The following is a 12,917-nucleotide window of genomic DNA, read 5'->3' as shown; positions in this document are numbered from 1 at the left end:
AGCAAAAAGCAATCACTCCTCCTGCTCTTCAGAAGAACTGCTGGTTTTTAGATGCTTATTTTATCCATGGAAAAAAAACCCTGAAATATAAGACACCAGTATATAGTCTGAAACAGCAATGCTGACCTATAAAAACCAGGAAAAGTAAATCTAGAGCACAAAGTAAACAATTTAGTCATCCAGTTTTTACACACAGAACTTGTAACTCAACTATGCTTGAAATACAGCCTTTAGACAGCTTTTCCCCTGGATGTAAGGTTTTAAAATCAAACTGAAAAACAAAAGAGAAAACCCTCGAACCTGCTCAAAATGAATTTTGAAGCTTAACTTTGAAATTAAACATAGAATATAAGCAGCCCATAAAAGGACAAAGATAAACCAGGGATGAATCCGAGAGAGGATGCAAATGTCTGTACCTTCAGACACTAGACAGGGCCACTTATTTTACAAATTAGCCATTTTTGTATTTACATTTAATTTGCAATAAACTAGAAACTGCTCTCTCTCAAGTCTACAAGAGATTGTCACAGTTTTCTCTTAAAATACCATGATTCAATACGAAGCCAAGTTGTACTTTTTAGGGAAAGAAATCTCAGTCAGAAGTCTGGTTTTGCAATTGAGCTTCTGCTTTGTTTCCCATGAAATAAAGTGAAAGCTATTACCCAAGGGGAAGTGAAGCATTTACTTTTAAAAGTAAAAACTAAGACTGAACTGTAAACAAATACCCAACCAAAATAATATGGATTTGTCAAAAGCATGTAGGTATTGCTCTATCCACACGCTGAAGTTTCATACAGCTTTTAGAACTGCTGGTGTTCAGTATGGCACACACAGATCTCTAAAATCCAGAGTATGTGAGGAGTTGGAAGTGGTATTTCAATGGCCACAGTGCCACAGAGCTGGAGCAGAGCACACCTAACACCCCTCACGCAGAAACCTCCAAGCACAGCCTGGACCTGACCTGCCTGCCCCACTCCAGTGCCAGCAGCCTCTCAGGATGCAACTTCTGGACTTAAGTGCTGTGTCTTCTTCACCAAAAGACCCCCTGACTAGTTTAAGTGTCCACTTAGGTGAGGGCTGGCTCTGAAGCAACCTCAGAGCTTGCTGGTCAGGTTCTGTCCATGAATATTTCTAGGGACAGGCAATCCTTAAAGGCACTCGAACAGTCTCTAGATTAAGCCTCAACATTACATTATTCTACAGAAAACTAAGTTACATAAGAACAGATAATTTATCTAAATAATTTCCTGAAGCATGCAAGAGGCTCTCAGCTTCAGTAAGAGTGATATCTGATCCTACATACCTCTACAGCAACCCAACACCGACTGCCTCCGACAGAGCCTCTTCCCCAACTTCAAATGAACACAAGATCATAATATAAAGTTAGAATTCTTTGGGAAGGTCTTTGTTCCCATTATACTATGAATAATAATAAGATACATCCAAAAATTAATACATATACTTACACACATTAAAACATTGAAATTTTTGAAAATACAAACAAGGCTAGCTGTTCCACAAAACTTTCATTTATTCATCCAAGACTTTTCCCCTCTCTTTACCCTATCTTCTGCACCATCTATCCTTGTTTCCTCATGTAATTTGAAGAAAGTGCAAAAATAACTTTAGAACCTGTCAATATTTACTCTTCTGTGTTTTGAAACTAACAGAGGAAACAAGATTTTGTCAGTATTTTTCCCCAGCCCATTTTCTAACCCTCTGACTATCCCTTCTCTTCCTCAAGATGGTGCAAGGTCCTCTTCACAGCTGGGGACAGAGGACCATACCCAGCTCCTTTAGTTTTATGAGCTGTGGGTGCAGCATTTATTTTTGGACTCAAAGCTGCCACAAGTGACTTTCCTAAGCTGCTACCACGGAATTTATTTTTGGAGTTTCCCTGGTAGAATTAACTTGAAATGCTGTTTGCACAGTATTTATTCATATAGCTTGTGCTGTTGATAGAAAACTAACAAGACTCACAAAACACTTATTTTATTCCTCCTTAGAGTTTCCAGCAGCCATGTTCAAACACAACCCATGCATACAACCAAAAGCTCCTTCTCCCATGAGTGATGTCTAGACTGCAGCCACACAAGAGGCTGTATTTCCATGTATCCATACCTAAAGCAGCTCTAAATCAACGGTACTGCTATAGCTGCAAAACCCTCTGGCAAGCCAGTTTGTTATTATTTTTATCTTTTTTTTTTTTAAAAGCTGGACAAAATCCCAGTAGGGTTTTAAGCATCTTATTGCAATTCAACTATTAACATTTTCAAATCCAAATTTAATCTTTTAGAATAAAGTTAGTAATTTTCTCCTTCTGACTTCCTACATTTTTTAACTGCCTGGTACGTACTGACAAAAAAATTTTTGGTGGTCCTAAAAGTGTCTGTTTAAAATCCAAAAACAGAGCAAAGACTTTTCACTAGGTTCAGTGAGCATCCAAACAAGCCTGTAGCTCAGTCTTGGTACTTGTCACAGAAGCTGTGCCTGAATGTAAGAAGTATTTAATTAAACCAAATACATACACCAAAGATTTCTCTTGACACCAGGAAAAACAGAAGTCATAAACCCCTTCCTTCAACCTAAGAAAAACTGTCAGTCTGCTTTCCTGGTAACACACAGGTTAAGGCTGCCAAAGGAGAAGTCCAGCCTTCCTGGATGGAAGGTCGAGTAGAGATGGTTTGTTCCCCTCTTCCCCTACTCAGCCACTGGCTTCAAACAGATTTCTACCATTTGTATCTCCCTCTTATTCAAACCTTTTGGAGATAAGTCAAAATGTTTAAAGTACTAGATTATGCCACCCAAAATTTTTTGATACCATATGTTACAGTTAACTGCATTTCTTTGCCCATGTCTGCCTGAAGCCCTTTTTTTGTCAGAATACTTTAAATTAATCAAAGTATTTAAAAGCATCTAAAAACTATACTTGTCACAAACTAGCGCAAAACCATGACTGTCCTTTTTTCCCCTGCTCTATTAATGTACTATTTTGCATAAAATTTTAAAAGCTTAAGGACACAGGAAGCAGTAACTGTAAACAAAAGGTACTTTTCCTCTGATCGCATTTGGAGCCATGAAAGACAGACTAAACCAGAATTCACCTCATCCAACATCAATTTCTCGCTCATAAGATGGCCACCAAGTGCACACAACATTTTTGTAAAGAGTTTGGTATTCCTCAAAACAAAATCTGTCTACTTGTGAAAAGGCTAATTAATCCTAAATACTAACAGGCAGGAGGTGCAAACTCTTCAAGAGTACAAAAATATCCTTTGACTCATACAGAACACATCAAGAGTCATAGACAGTGCTGAGCTCCGTTCCACAATTAATTCAGCCAATCAATGCTCAGAGATGATTACACTGAATTATTCTAATTTTTAAATGCTAAATGAGATTCAGTATCTTGTAAATGAAGTCTAAAACAATCTCTATTTCAAATCCAGCTTGTGGATCCATAAGTAACAGTCTGCTTCATACAATGTTTGGTTTTGCTCAAGTGGTAACAACAGCACTGACAGAACTGGCCTTGACGACAGCAAGCGACGGAAGCAGAGACCTGGTTTCATGGCAACAAACACTGGGAATTTGCAATGCCTTATTATTTACAGTTCTATTGATTAATTCTAAAGTATTAGTAAACTCATGCAGTTTAAATTACAGATAAGACTATTTAATTAAGATGAATTAAAAGTAATTAAACAAAATGTTTACTAGAAGAGGTGAAACATCGACTTACCTTGAGTAACTGAGATTCTTTCAGAAAGATCATGCCCATCTATTCCACTCCTGAGATGTGCAAACCCCACGGGGTGAGCTGAGGCTATTGTGGCCAGCCACGTTCCTGAACTCCCCCACTCCCACCCCTGCCTCCCCTGATGGAGGCAGAAGAAACAATCCTTCACCAATCCCAACTCCAGAACTCGATCTACAGAAGTGGAGAGTGCGTCACACAAAGCAAAGTGCACTTGAATCCTTTCATACAAGCCTCTCCCCACAAGAATCAGGGCATTCAAACTGAATTTTACTAGAAAACAGTATCGTAGCAGGGTGCACGCATGGGGCAGATTCTCCTTTCCAGTACCATCATCAGAAGCAGGACAGTCCCAAAATGTTGTGGGAAGCAGTGCATTACTGGTTTTGCCTTTCCCCTTTCTAGCACATAAAACCACCATTAAAGATGAATTGGTTCAAGAGGTACACAGAAAAAAAAACCCCACGCAAGTCAGAGCTCAAGATTCAGAGTCATTGACTCCATCAGTATTAGATTACAGGATCTCAGGAACAAACACTGCTGTAGTTGAAAGAAAATTCCAGCAAAAAAGACCTGGTATAAAGTGTCAAGAACAGGTACTAGGATGGACACAACCAATACTGATGTCACAGATACCCCTGAACAGTCACAAGTCATCTTCAGCTTTGAGGTATAGGAAGACCTGAAAGCACCTAATGCTGAAGCTTCCCCAGTACTCAGCTGATGATGTAGTGACTGGAGAGTTTCCCTCCCCATGCACATGTGCCTGGACAAACAGACAAGCCTGGAAAAAGAGGAGCTAATCTCAAGTGCTACTCACTAACAATTACTGACAGATGCCTTATCCTTTGCTTGATACCACGTTGGTACAGACATACCCATCCCCAAAACCTTGTGTTTTGGGGATGATTATGTTGATTTCAGAAGGTACAAATACTGGGAGGAGGAGAGAAAATTAAGTACCAAAACTGCCTTGACTAGATTACAATGAGCATGACCATGCTTGGTTCCACCTGCTGTTTCCAATTTCTTCTGGTATCAATGAATTAACACACTTCTTACTTTTGGAGACAACAGAATTAAGCACATCACTGAAAAGACTCTCAAAATATCAAGCAAAAATTCAATCATCTTTCACTAGACTCAAGACCTAAAGTTGGTTGATTCCACATACTTTTTTTTAACAAAAAAAAAAAAACAACTACCTTTCAAGGGCATTTTTAAACTCATAAATTGAGCTAGCAAGACCAGGCAAAGTTTCAGTTCTGGGTGGTATGCATTTGCCATCAGTAGTTTGGTGGGAAGTACACAGATGATTCTTTGGACAGGACATCAACAAAGTTATGAATAAAAATGACCCTCTCAAAGACTTTAACTTACTCTGCTGTCAAACTTTTTCAGCATTCCTCATCAGCAATGAAATGTTTTGTCAGTGAATTATGATGACTTGAAGCTACAAAATGGTAAAATAATAATTCTTGCAGTAAACTATTACAGGAATCTCACAATACAGACTTTAGTAGTTCCTGCTCAGTCCTTTCAAAGACTAACTCCCCACTAACAGTTCTGCAACAAAGAGCATGGGGGATATATACAGAAACCTTAACAAGTGGAATGAATGCTGAGCCATTGGTTCTGGATGTAGGAAAAAAACAAGAGCCTTTGAAGTAGTGGATACAGACATTACTAACACTGCAAGATTTGGGACCAAAGGACTGGGATCAACGACAGTCACATGAATAAAGTGGAATGCTGATGGGTGCTTTAGTGACCTAGCTGTGTTAAGCAGACAGGACAAAAGGATGTCTGCCTTTTCAAGGACCTATTGACAGGACTGATGTCCACACAACAGAGCAGAGTGGAGTCATGCTCTGGCTTCCCAGGCTGTAGGTACTTCCCAATTTATGGATGACAGTTTACTCTTAAATACAGAACTTAGAACTGGAATTATTTCCAAAATAAAGGACTCTGTTCTAAGAAGATATTTAGGGCAACTGCACTAACAACAGACTGATTCCACCCTACCAGCTGAAAGAAGAGTGGGGAACTCTTACCAGAACTTTGCACTCTACTCTAGTTGGGAAGGATTGTTTTAAACTACTAGGATCAAGTTTCTATAAATCTTTTTCTAATTTCTAGGCTGTGTATTTAGTTTTCCTTGTATTGGAAATATTTAGTAGCTTAAACAAATCTTCCACATCCATGCTTTTATCTCCAAACCCTGCAAACAGATATTATTCCCCATCAGCCTTGGTATACGGAACAAAATGTACTCAGCTGTTTTAGCCCATTTCTCTATGTCCTCAATCATAATTCTTAATCCTGTTCTGCAATAACAAGAGTGGGATTTCTTTTTTAAATACATTTAATCAGAAGAGTTTATTCTCAGACCAAGATTACATCTTAATTATTTGACTTGTAATAATTACACGTTGGAGAACTTTAAAAGACAAGTCCTTTAAAAGACGTGTGAAATGCACTTCCCATTCAGAAAGCCAAAACTACACATAAAACCAAAACCAAGTCTATCAGTCAAAAAAACCCTGATATTGAATGAGTAATTCCTGAAAAAACAATAAAGTTGCCTGCCTCAAGGAAAAAGCTGGGCTGGTGAATGACATCAACAGGAAGTGAGTAACATTATCTCTTCCTATCACTCCACTTGTGTTCTCAGTTCATTGTTTGGATAAGTGCTCTGATCACAAGGGGTCCTAACAGTAACATGCCATCCCTCAGCAAATAACATACTTCCATGCTGGCATTTAGCCTGATAGGCTTCAATAGAAAAATAAAGGGAATATGGTCTTTTCAAATCCTTAAACGACTTTATTTTCAATGATCTAATGAAAAAATATTTAGAATCCAGTGGGAAAATACAGCAGGAACTGAAAATGTTAGCTATGGCTGATGAAAAGCCAGTTTTACCTATGCCACTTCTAGGACTCCCTAAAGGCCAACAGATTACAGCATGATGATAAGTTCATCATGCTCTGTGAAAAGACAGAAGTCACCATTACAAGCTGCAGAAAGGGAAAATTCCAACTGTAGGTTAGGAAAAAATTCTTCAGTCAAAGTGTTAAAGCATTCAGATTACAGAAACCTCATCACTGGAGGTTTTCAAAACTTGACTGACAAAGCCCCTGAGCAATACCATGTGACAGTGGATTATTCTTTGAGCAGGAGGTTGGACTGGAAGATCCCCAAGGATCCCTTCCAAGCTCTGCAACCTTGTGGAATGCCCTGCACTTCATACAGATGGGTCATGATGACTGCACCCCAATAAGTAAAACTGACCTGATTTAAGAAAAAAAGATACAGTATGAACATAAATTTCCAGTTTACAGCGTGCACATGAATTTTGTAAATACACATGAAGGCACAGCTATGTGCCAGCTGGGTCAGAACTGGAGCAGAGCAGCAGCTAAAACAGGAGGCAGTACCTGACAGCAGATACACTCCCCCCACACGCCTGCTCAGTACATGAAATACATCAACGCAGGGCTGGCTGGAACATTTTTGAGAGCAGAAAAGCATTCTAGAATTACTTCCTTTTCCCCCTGTCCTTCCTTCAACCTTGTTTCCTGATCAGCCTTAGTGCCAAGGTGTCAAAGTGTCTATTATTCTCCCCACGTGTGAACACGCCTGTCTTGTCCTTTTAAAAATCTGCCTGGTCCAGCTAACTAACAGCCTTACTCTAGGTCAAGCATCCCTTCTTCACTGCCTAAATTAAGTTCTGTTTCAATTACTTAAACTGGTAAAAAAAAAACCACACACAAAAAACCAATAAACAAAATAGCCAACAAATGTGTCCCCACCACAATTCTGCCAGTCTGAACTCTAGGTTTTAGTTAAAATGCAGCCTCAGACATAACCATTACACACCCCTGCTACACAGAGAAGAAATGCACCTGCATTTCCAGAAGCAGCTGGACCACGTGCAGAGCTGTGCCACTCTTAAGTCTCGCAAAAACTTTTAAATGCTAAGTGTCCAAGTGATGCCACAAGTCTGCATAAAGCAGGATTAAGATGCCAATAATAAAATTAACTCCTCCTTGCATGAAAACCAAAAGGAAACAGGGCATTTCTATTTCGTGTGCAATATTCTCTAGAGGGAGCAAATGGCAACTCGGAATCCACGCTTGATTCAAGGTAGGTATTTTAATAATTTAGACTATTTAAATTATTCAACATACTAGGACATAAATTCCTGAAAGAAAATGGGGCTGTGCATGACCCAAGCACGTCATTACACACACTAGTTAGCCACGCGCTTTCCAGACTGGACAAGAAGTGTGGAACAGACAAGATACTGGCACGATAAAAAAATAAGGCTTTAGTTAGATTTCTACCTGATTTAAAGCCTCCTGCCATCCCTGCAACTACCAGAGACACTTGCAACACTCATTCTCAATTAGACTCTGCAATGAAGGCAAATTATTAGGGGTATTTAAGTCATCCCAATAAGAACTCTACTGAAACAAGTCTATTCTTCTTTCACTGCAATAACTGCTCCAAGACTCCCTTCAGAAAACTACAGAAATATTTTTTAAAATTAAAAAAAACAACCTTGAACACTAAAAGCCTACAAACAACATTTAGGATACTAAACCATCATACATAAGTTATGAAGGTCATAATTAATTACTCTGTTCACAGCTAACTACTGTGCATCAATGACATGTATGTATCAAGACCAAGAGCTATAAGAGAAATGAAAAACCAACATATTCCATCCCCCCTCCCACCCACCCTCTTCTGAATCCACTGCCTTTTTATTCATCTACCCACCCAATGGTCTTCTGATACAAATACACAATGAAAACCAAACTGTAAGAGCCAAAATAATTCCACGGTAAATCACCAGTGGCTCTCTCTTTGTACATACTACTCTTCTACCTTTCATCATCTTTATGACTTTTACAGAATAAACTCTTTTGATATGGGATATTTTTATATTATCTCATGTTATAACCCAGTCTATAGAAAAGCTAAATTAATAATTATGGCCACCCTCAGCACAGGCAGACCCCGCTATCACTACTAAAACAATGTGGGGTTTGGACCGCCTTCCATGCTACATGTGATTATTATGCTGTATTTTTCCCCTCATAATGCTCAGGATCAGCAGTTACTACCCTGGCACTAGAACTATTAGGCACATATTTTCCAAGTGACTGAATCCGTATCTTCAAAACCAGACAAATACACAGTGACACTGATATCCTACTGCACCAGGACTTTTTTATTAAAAAAGTCACAGTGAGAAAGTTTGGCTTCTTTGACTTTTGCTTCGACTCTCTAAGATAACAGTTCAAAGAGAAAAAATAACTAGATTACTGTACAAAATGTTTAAGAAATCTTAGGAAGGTTTTCAATGACTGGTTTAACTAAATCTGCTTATTCCACCTACTTTTCCGGAATCTTTTTAAGAATGGGGTGCTCGCTATCTCAACTTCAACTTCAAAAACGTGTTCTCAATTGAGAGAAAAAAAATACAATAAAAATCAGCTTAAAATAAATTTATTAAACAATACAAAAATAAGCATGCTGGAAATCAAGATACATAAATAACATACAATGCAAATGAAAAATGGAAAACGAGACAGGTAACTTAACAACTGAGTCAAAAGGTACAACACAAATGCTAAAATAAAACTTTAAAAAGCATTTACATTTCTAATGAAATGTTAATGATGCTGACAAAGAAAAACAAACAAACAGCTAAAATGCTTGAATATCAAGAATTGCTATTACTGTAGCACAGGTGAACACTAAAACCGTTGCAGACTTCACACATGGAATGACCAGATTCTATCACCCGTCCTTTGGGACCCGCTCACCAGACCCAATGTAGGTGGGGTAAGTCATCAGGGCAGACCTAAACTCTGGCCTCCAGGCACCCTGCCATGAAAAAGAGCCATCTGCAGACATGGCAGGCCAGGACAAGAAACTACAAGTGTAGGCAAGTTACAAAATAATTGGTTCAAAGGAATCTCCTCCTGAGATTCTCCTCCTAGCTAGAGGCTGCCTTCAATTCTGAGACAGGTTTCAAAAGCATATATTACAGAACTGTAATATATATATAAATATATAAAGATTGTTTAAGCTGTACCCTAAATATTCTTATTATGCATATTAAAGATCTAGTAGTTTCTTTATTTTTCTATTTCCCATGCAGGACTTGACTCTACCACAAGTTCTGTATGTAACTGACAAACATAAATAGGGTAAAACTTTTTATTTTCAAGTTGAAACCCAGATGGAAAAATCTTCCATCTTCAACCACATTTTCAGAAGTGGCTTCAAACAGTACTAAAAATCCAGATGGGTAGAGTCAGATCAAGCAAATCCTGCATCATGCATTTTCCATTTTTAATTAAATCAGTAATTTAACCAGCAACGTCATCACTGTAAATACTTTTCATTAGCAGCACAGACACATTACATTCCCTCTTGCAACTGAGGGTATTTCAGGTAAGGACATGTAGTTCTGCAGGATCTGAATACTTGTTATGTCTCTGTAGCTACTAGTTTACTGTAAAATCCTCAAATGGGTGAGACATTTTTATAATACAAGACTTTGCCTTTACTCACTTTATTTTCAGGATAAGCACTGACAAACTTAACCTTATCAGTGATAAGATTATAAGATAATTATCATTAAGCAATTTATGACTGACACTTATTACTGACATCTGCACCACAGATCTACCTCTTCATCCCAGTAGGGCTTCAAATTCACTGAAAATTGCTTACTTTTCATCCCAGGCTTCAAAGACAGGGAGCCCATCCTTTTACAATACATTGCTAAATGAAGATTATTCAGGGTTTTGTCAGAGGTTTTTTTTTTTCAAAAGTTTATGCAAAATAATACCTAAACAGAGTACTTAAGAGGAGCTTACTTTTTCAGAGAACATCAACTTTGCTTTATGCATCTTCCTAAACTCATAAACATCTAGATGGGTCAAAAGAGGGGCAGGAAAAACTGAACTCTCCTTTTAGCAAAACTCACATATGAACACACCTTGGAGTTTTAGATAAAAAGGGAGAGGGACAGGGGAAGGTGAGAAGAGGTGAAGGAATTGTATGTCATTGCCTCTTAAAATCCTCAATCAGCTAATACCATTTATCATTGCTTGGACAAGTTTTCTGCATGATGTGTAATGGGGATGGGATGTATCAGATTATTTGCAAACTTACAGAAGTGATACAGAGAATAATTTCCTAAGATTTTTAGCATCATTAAGAATCTAATACCTACAAGTGTCAAGAATTCAGTAAATCTTTAACCTCTGTCCAGCATTGCCTACAGAGCCTATGTGAAGCTTAAATATATCCTTTTGAGCTATACCCTACTAAAGATACTCAGAATATCAAATTATGCAGCTTGACAGATGCTGTTGTCTGAGGAAAAATGCAAGTCCTGTTCTTCAGCAAACTGACAGAGCTGCAAACTCAAAATCATTTTTAAAAGATATCAATTAATGATAACTTTTTAATAATTTGCTCACGTGTAAGTAAATTGAAACCTCTGATCTTCATATATGAAGATGTGCACAAATTAATGGTTGAAAAGTTAATTGTAAACAGTCTAAATAAGATCTATCTATCTGCTCTACTCTGAACATATTTCCTGCTCACTGCTCAGTTAGTTAGCACTCTAAACCCCAGATTGCTTACATTCCTCTCCAGGGTGGAGCACTGCACTATTAGTAAGGCAGACTTCTGAGTCATAACTACCAGCTGGCAGCACAAGCAGCTAGAGAACAGTTGGGTCAGAAATCTTTCTGCTTTGTTAGTTAACTTGCAAATAAGACAGATTTTTTTCCTCCTCCTCCCCGCTTCTCCCACTCCTCCCCAGTCATTTTTGCTCTTTTTATTTAAATATTGGCATTAATAATTACTAATGGTCTGATTAAAAGAGAAAGATAATCTTCACTAGCATGGCATATGCAAAGGGTCCGTTTCTGTTCAAAGCAATTTGAAAGCTCACATTAAAAAAGAAAGGATATGATAATAACGTGACTCAGAACCTATCTCCACTTAATATACAATTATTTAGAGATTCAGGAATTTGCTGTATTTTGCTGACACTATTTCATATTTTAATTCATATTCTCCTATCTTTACATGCTGACCCTTCTCAGAGGACATGTAAGTTCTTGCTTAGCTCTAAAGCTAATTTACTTAAAATTCTGAGATATAAACAAAAATAAACAGATATACACAGAAATGGTATATCTTTGAAAACAGTAAGAATTACCTTTTTTTTTTTTTAACTGAATGTATTCTAAGTAACTACAAAAGTCAGTTAACAGCTTTGGGTTTGTTGTTTGCATGTGCTTTTTCCCCACCCCGCCCTTGAACTTTGACAGTCTTTTTGGTATAGCATACAGAATTTACACAAAATATATATATATAAATGGAACACCAGGCAAACAATATTCAAATCCAAGTTAAATCTAGAGATGCTTGAGGGTTTGTAAAATGAAGAATGTAATGAAACTAGAACCCATTCGTTTAGTTCTGCTCTCCCCGACCTTCCATTCTATACACTATGGTTCTGGAGATGTCCTCGTTTGATTCAGGTGACACTTTTTTCCACACTGTTTCTTTTAAAGCAAGTTCTTGCTGGAGATTCTCATAGTCCATTGGTCCAAAGGAATGCTAGTTGTTCAAGCAACATACATTATTTATTAGTGTATTTGAAGGAAAAAAAAAAAATCCATTCTTGCAGTCAATGCTAATAGACTCAAGTTTTTCAGCTCTTCACATAAACTGCTATTTTCTCTTTTCCACTTATAAAAAAATTCAAATTCAAAACTTGGTAATTTTTAGATGTATACATGCATATCGAAGCATTTTAAAAATCATTCTACTGCATCTTCTCCTACTGAAATCTTCATGCCTTAGTCAAAACATTAATGGTAATGAAAACAAGGAAGTTTTCCTTATCTCAAGCACCCTCACACTTTTATCTTTTCAGTCCACTCCCAGATATTGCTTTCGCTGCTTCCTAAGTAACAGGCTCTTGTGTACAGGACTATTCACACCTGAATTCACTGCCTGTGCAACTCTCAGCAAGACATGTGGTCTCAGAGATATCCCTATAAAAGTACAGCTAAACACAGATCTCATGCATTGCAGCCCAGAACAGAAA

General features: G+C 37.8%; 1 protein-coding gene across 2 annotated transcripts in view; it reads right to left on the bottom strand.

The window, feature by feature from the left end:
* The window catches only part of GLS (glutaminase), a 68,263-nt gene that overhangs the window by 10,763 nt on the left and 44,583 nt on the right, over nt 1–12,917 (bottom strand). Inside the window, exon 15 of one of the 2 annotated variants that reach the window (XM_027637237.1) lies at nt 9,262–12,424. The exons of the other annotated variant lie outside the window; for it this stretch is intronic. Coding sequence (XP_027493038.1) covers nt 12,278–12,424 — 147 coding nt within the window. The 3' untranslated portion in view covers nt 9,262–12,277. Of the gene's footprint in view, nt 1–9,261; nt 12,425–12,917 lie in introns of those variants that run through there. 2 annotated transcript variants of the gene reach the window in all.

Source organism: Corapipo altera, unplaced genomic scaffold, assembly GCF_003945725.1.
Source record: "Corapipo altera isolate COAL_440 unplaced genomic scaffold, ASM394572v1 45, whole genome shotgun sequence".
NCBI classification, from domain to species: Eukaryota; Metazoa; Chordata; class Aves; order Passeriformes; family Pipridae; genus Corapipo; species Corapipo altera.
Note: the sequence above shows the minus strand (reverse complement) of the source record. Positions and strands in the feature narration are given on the sequence as shown.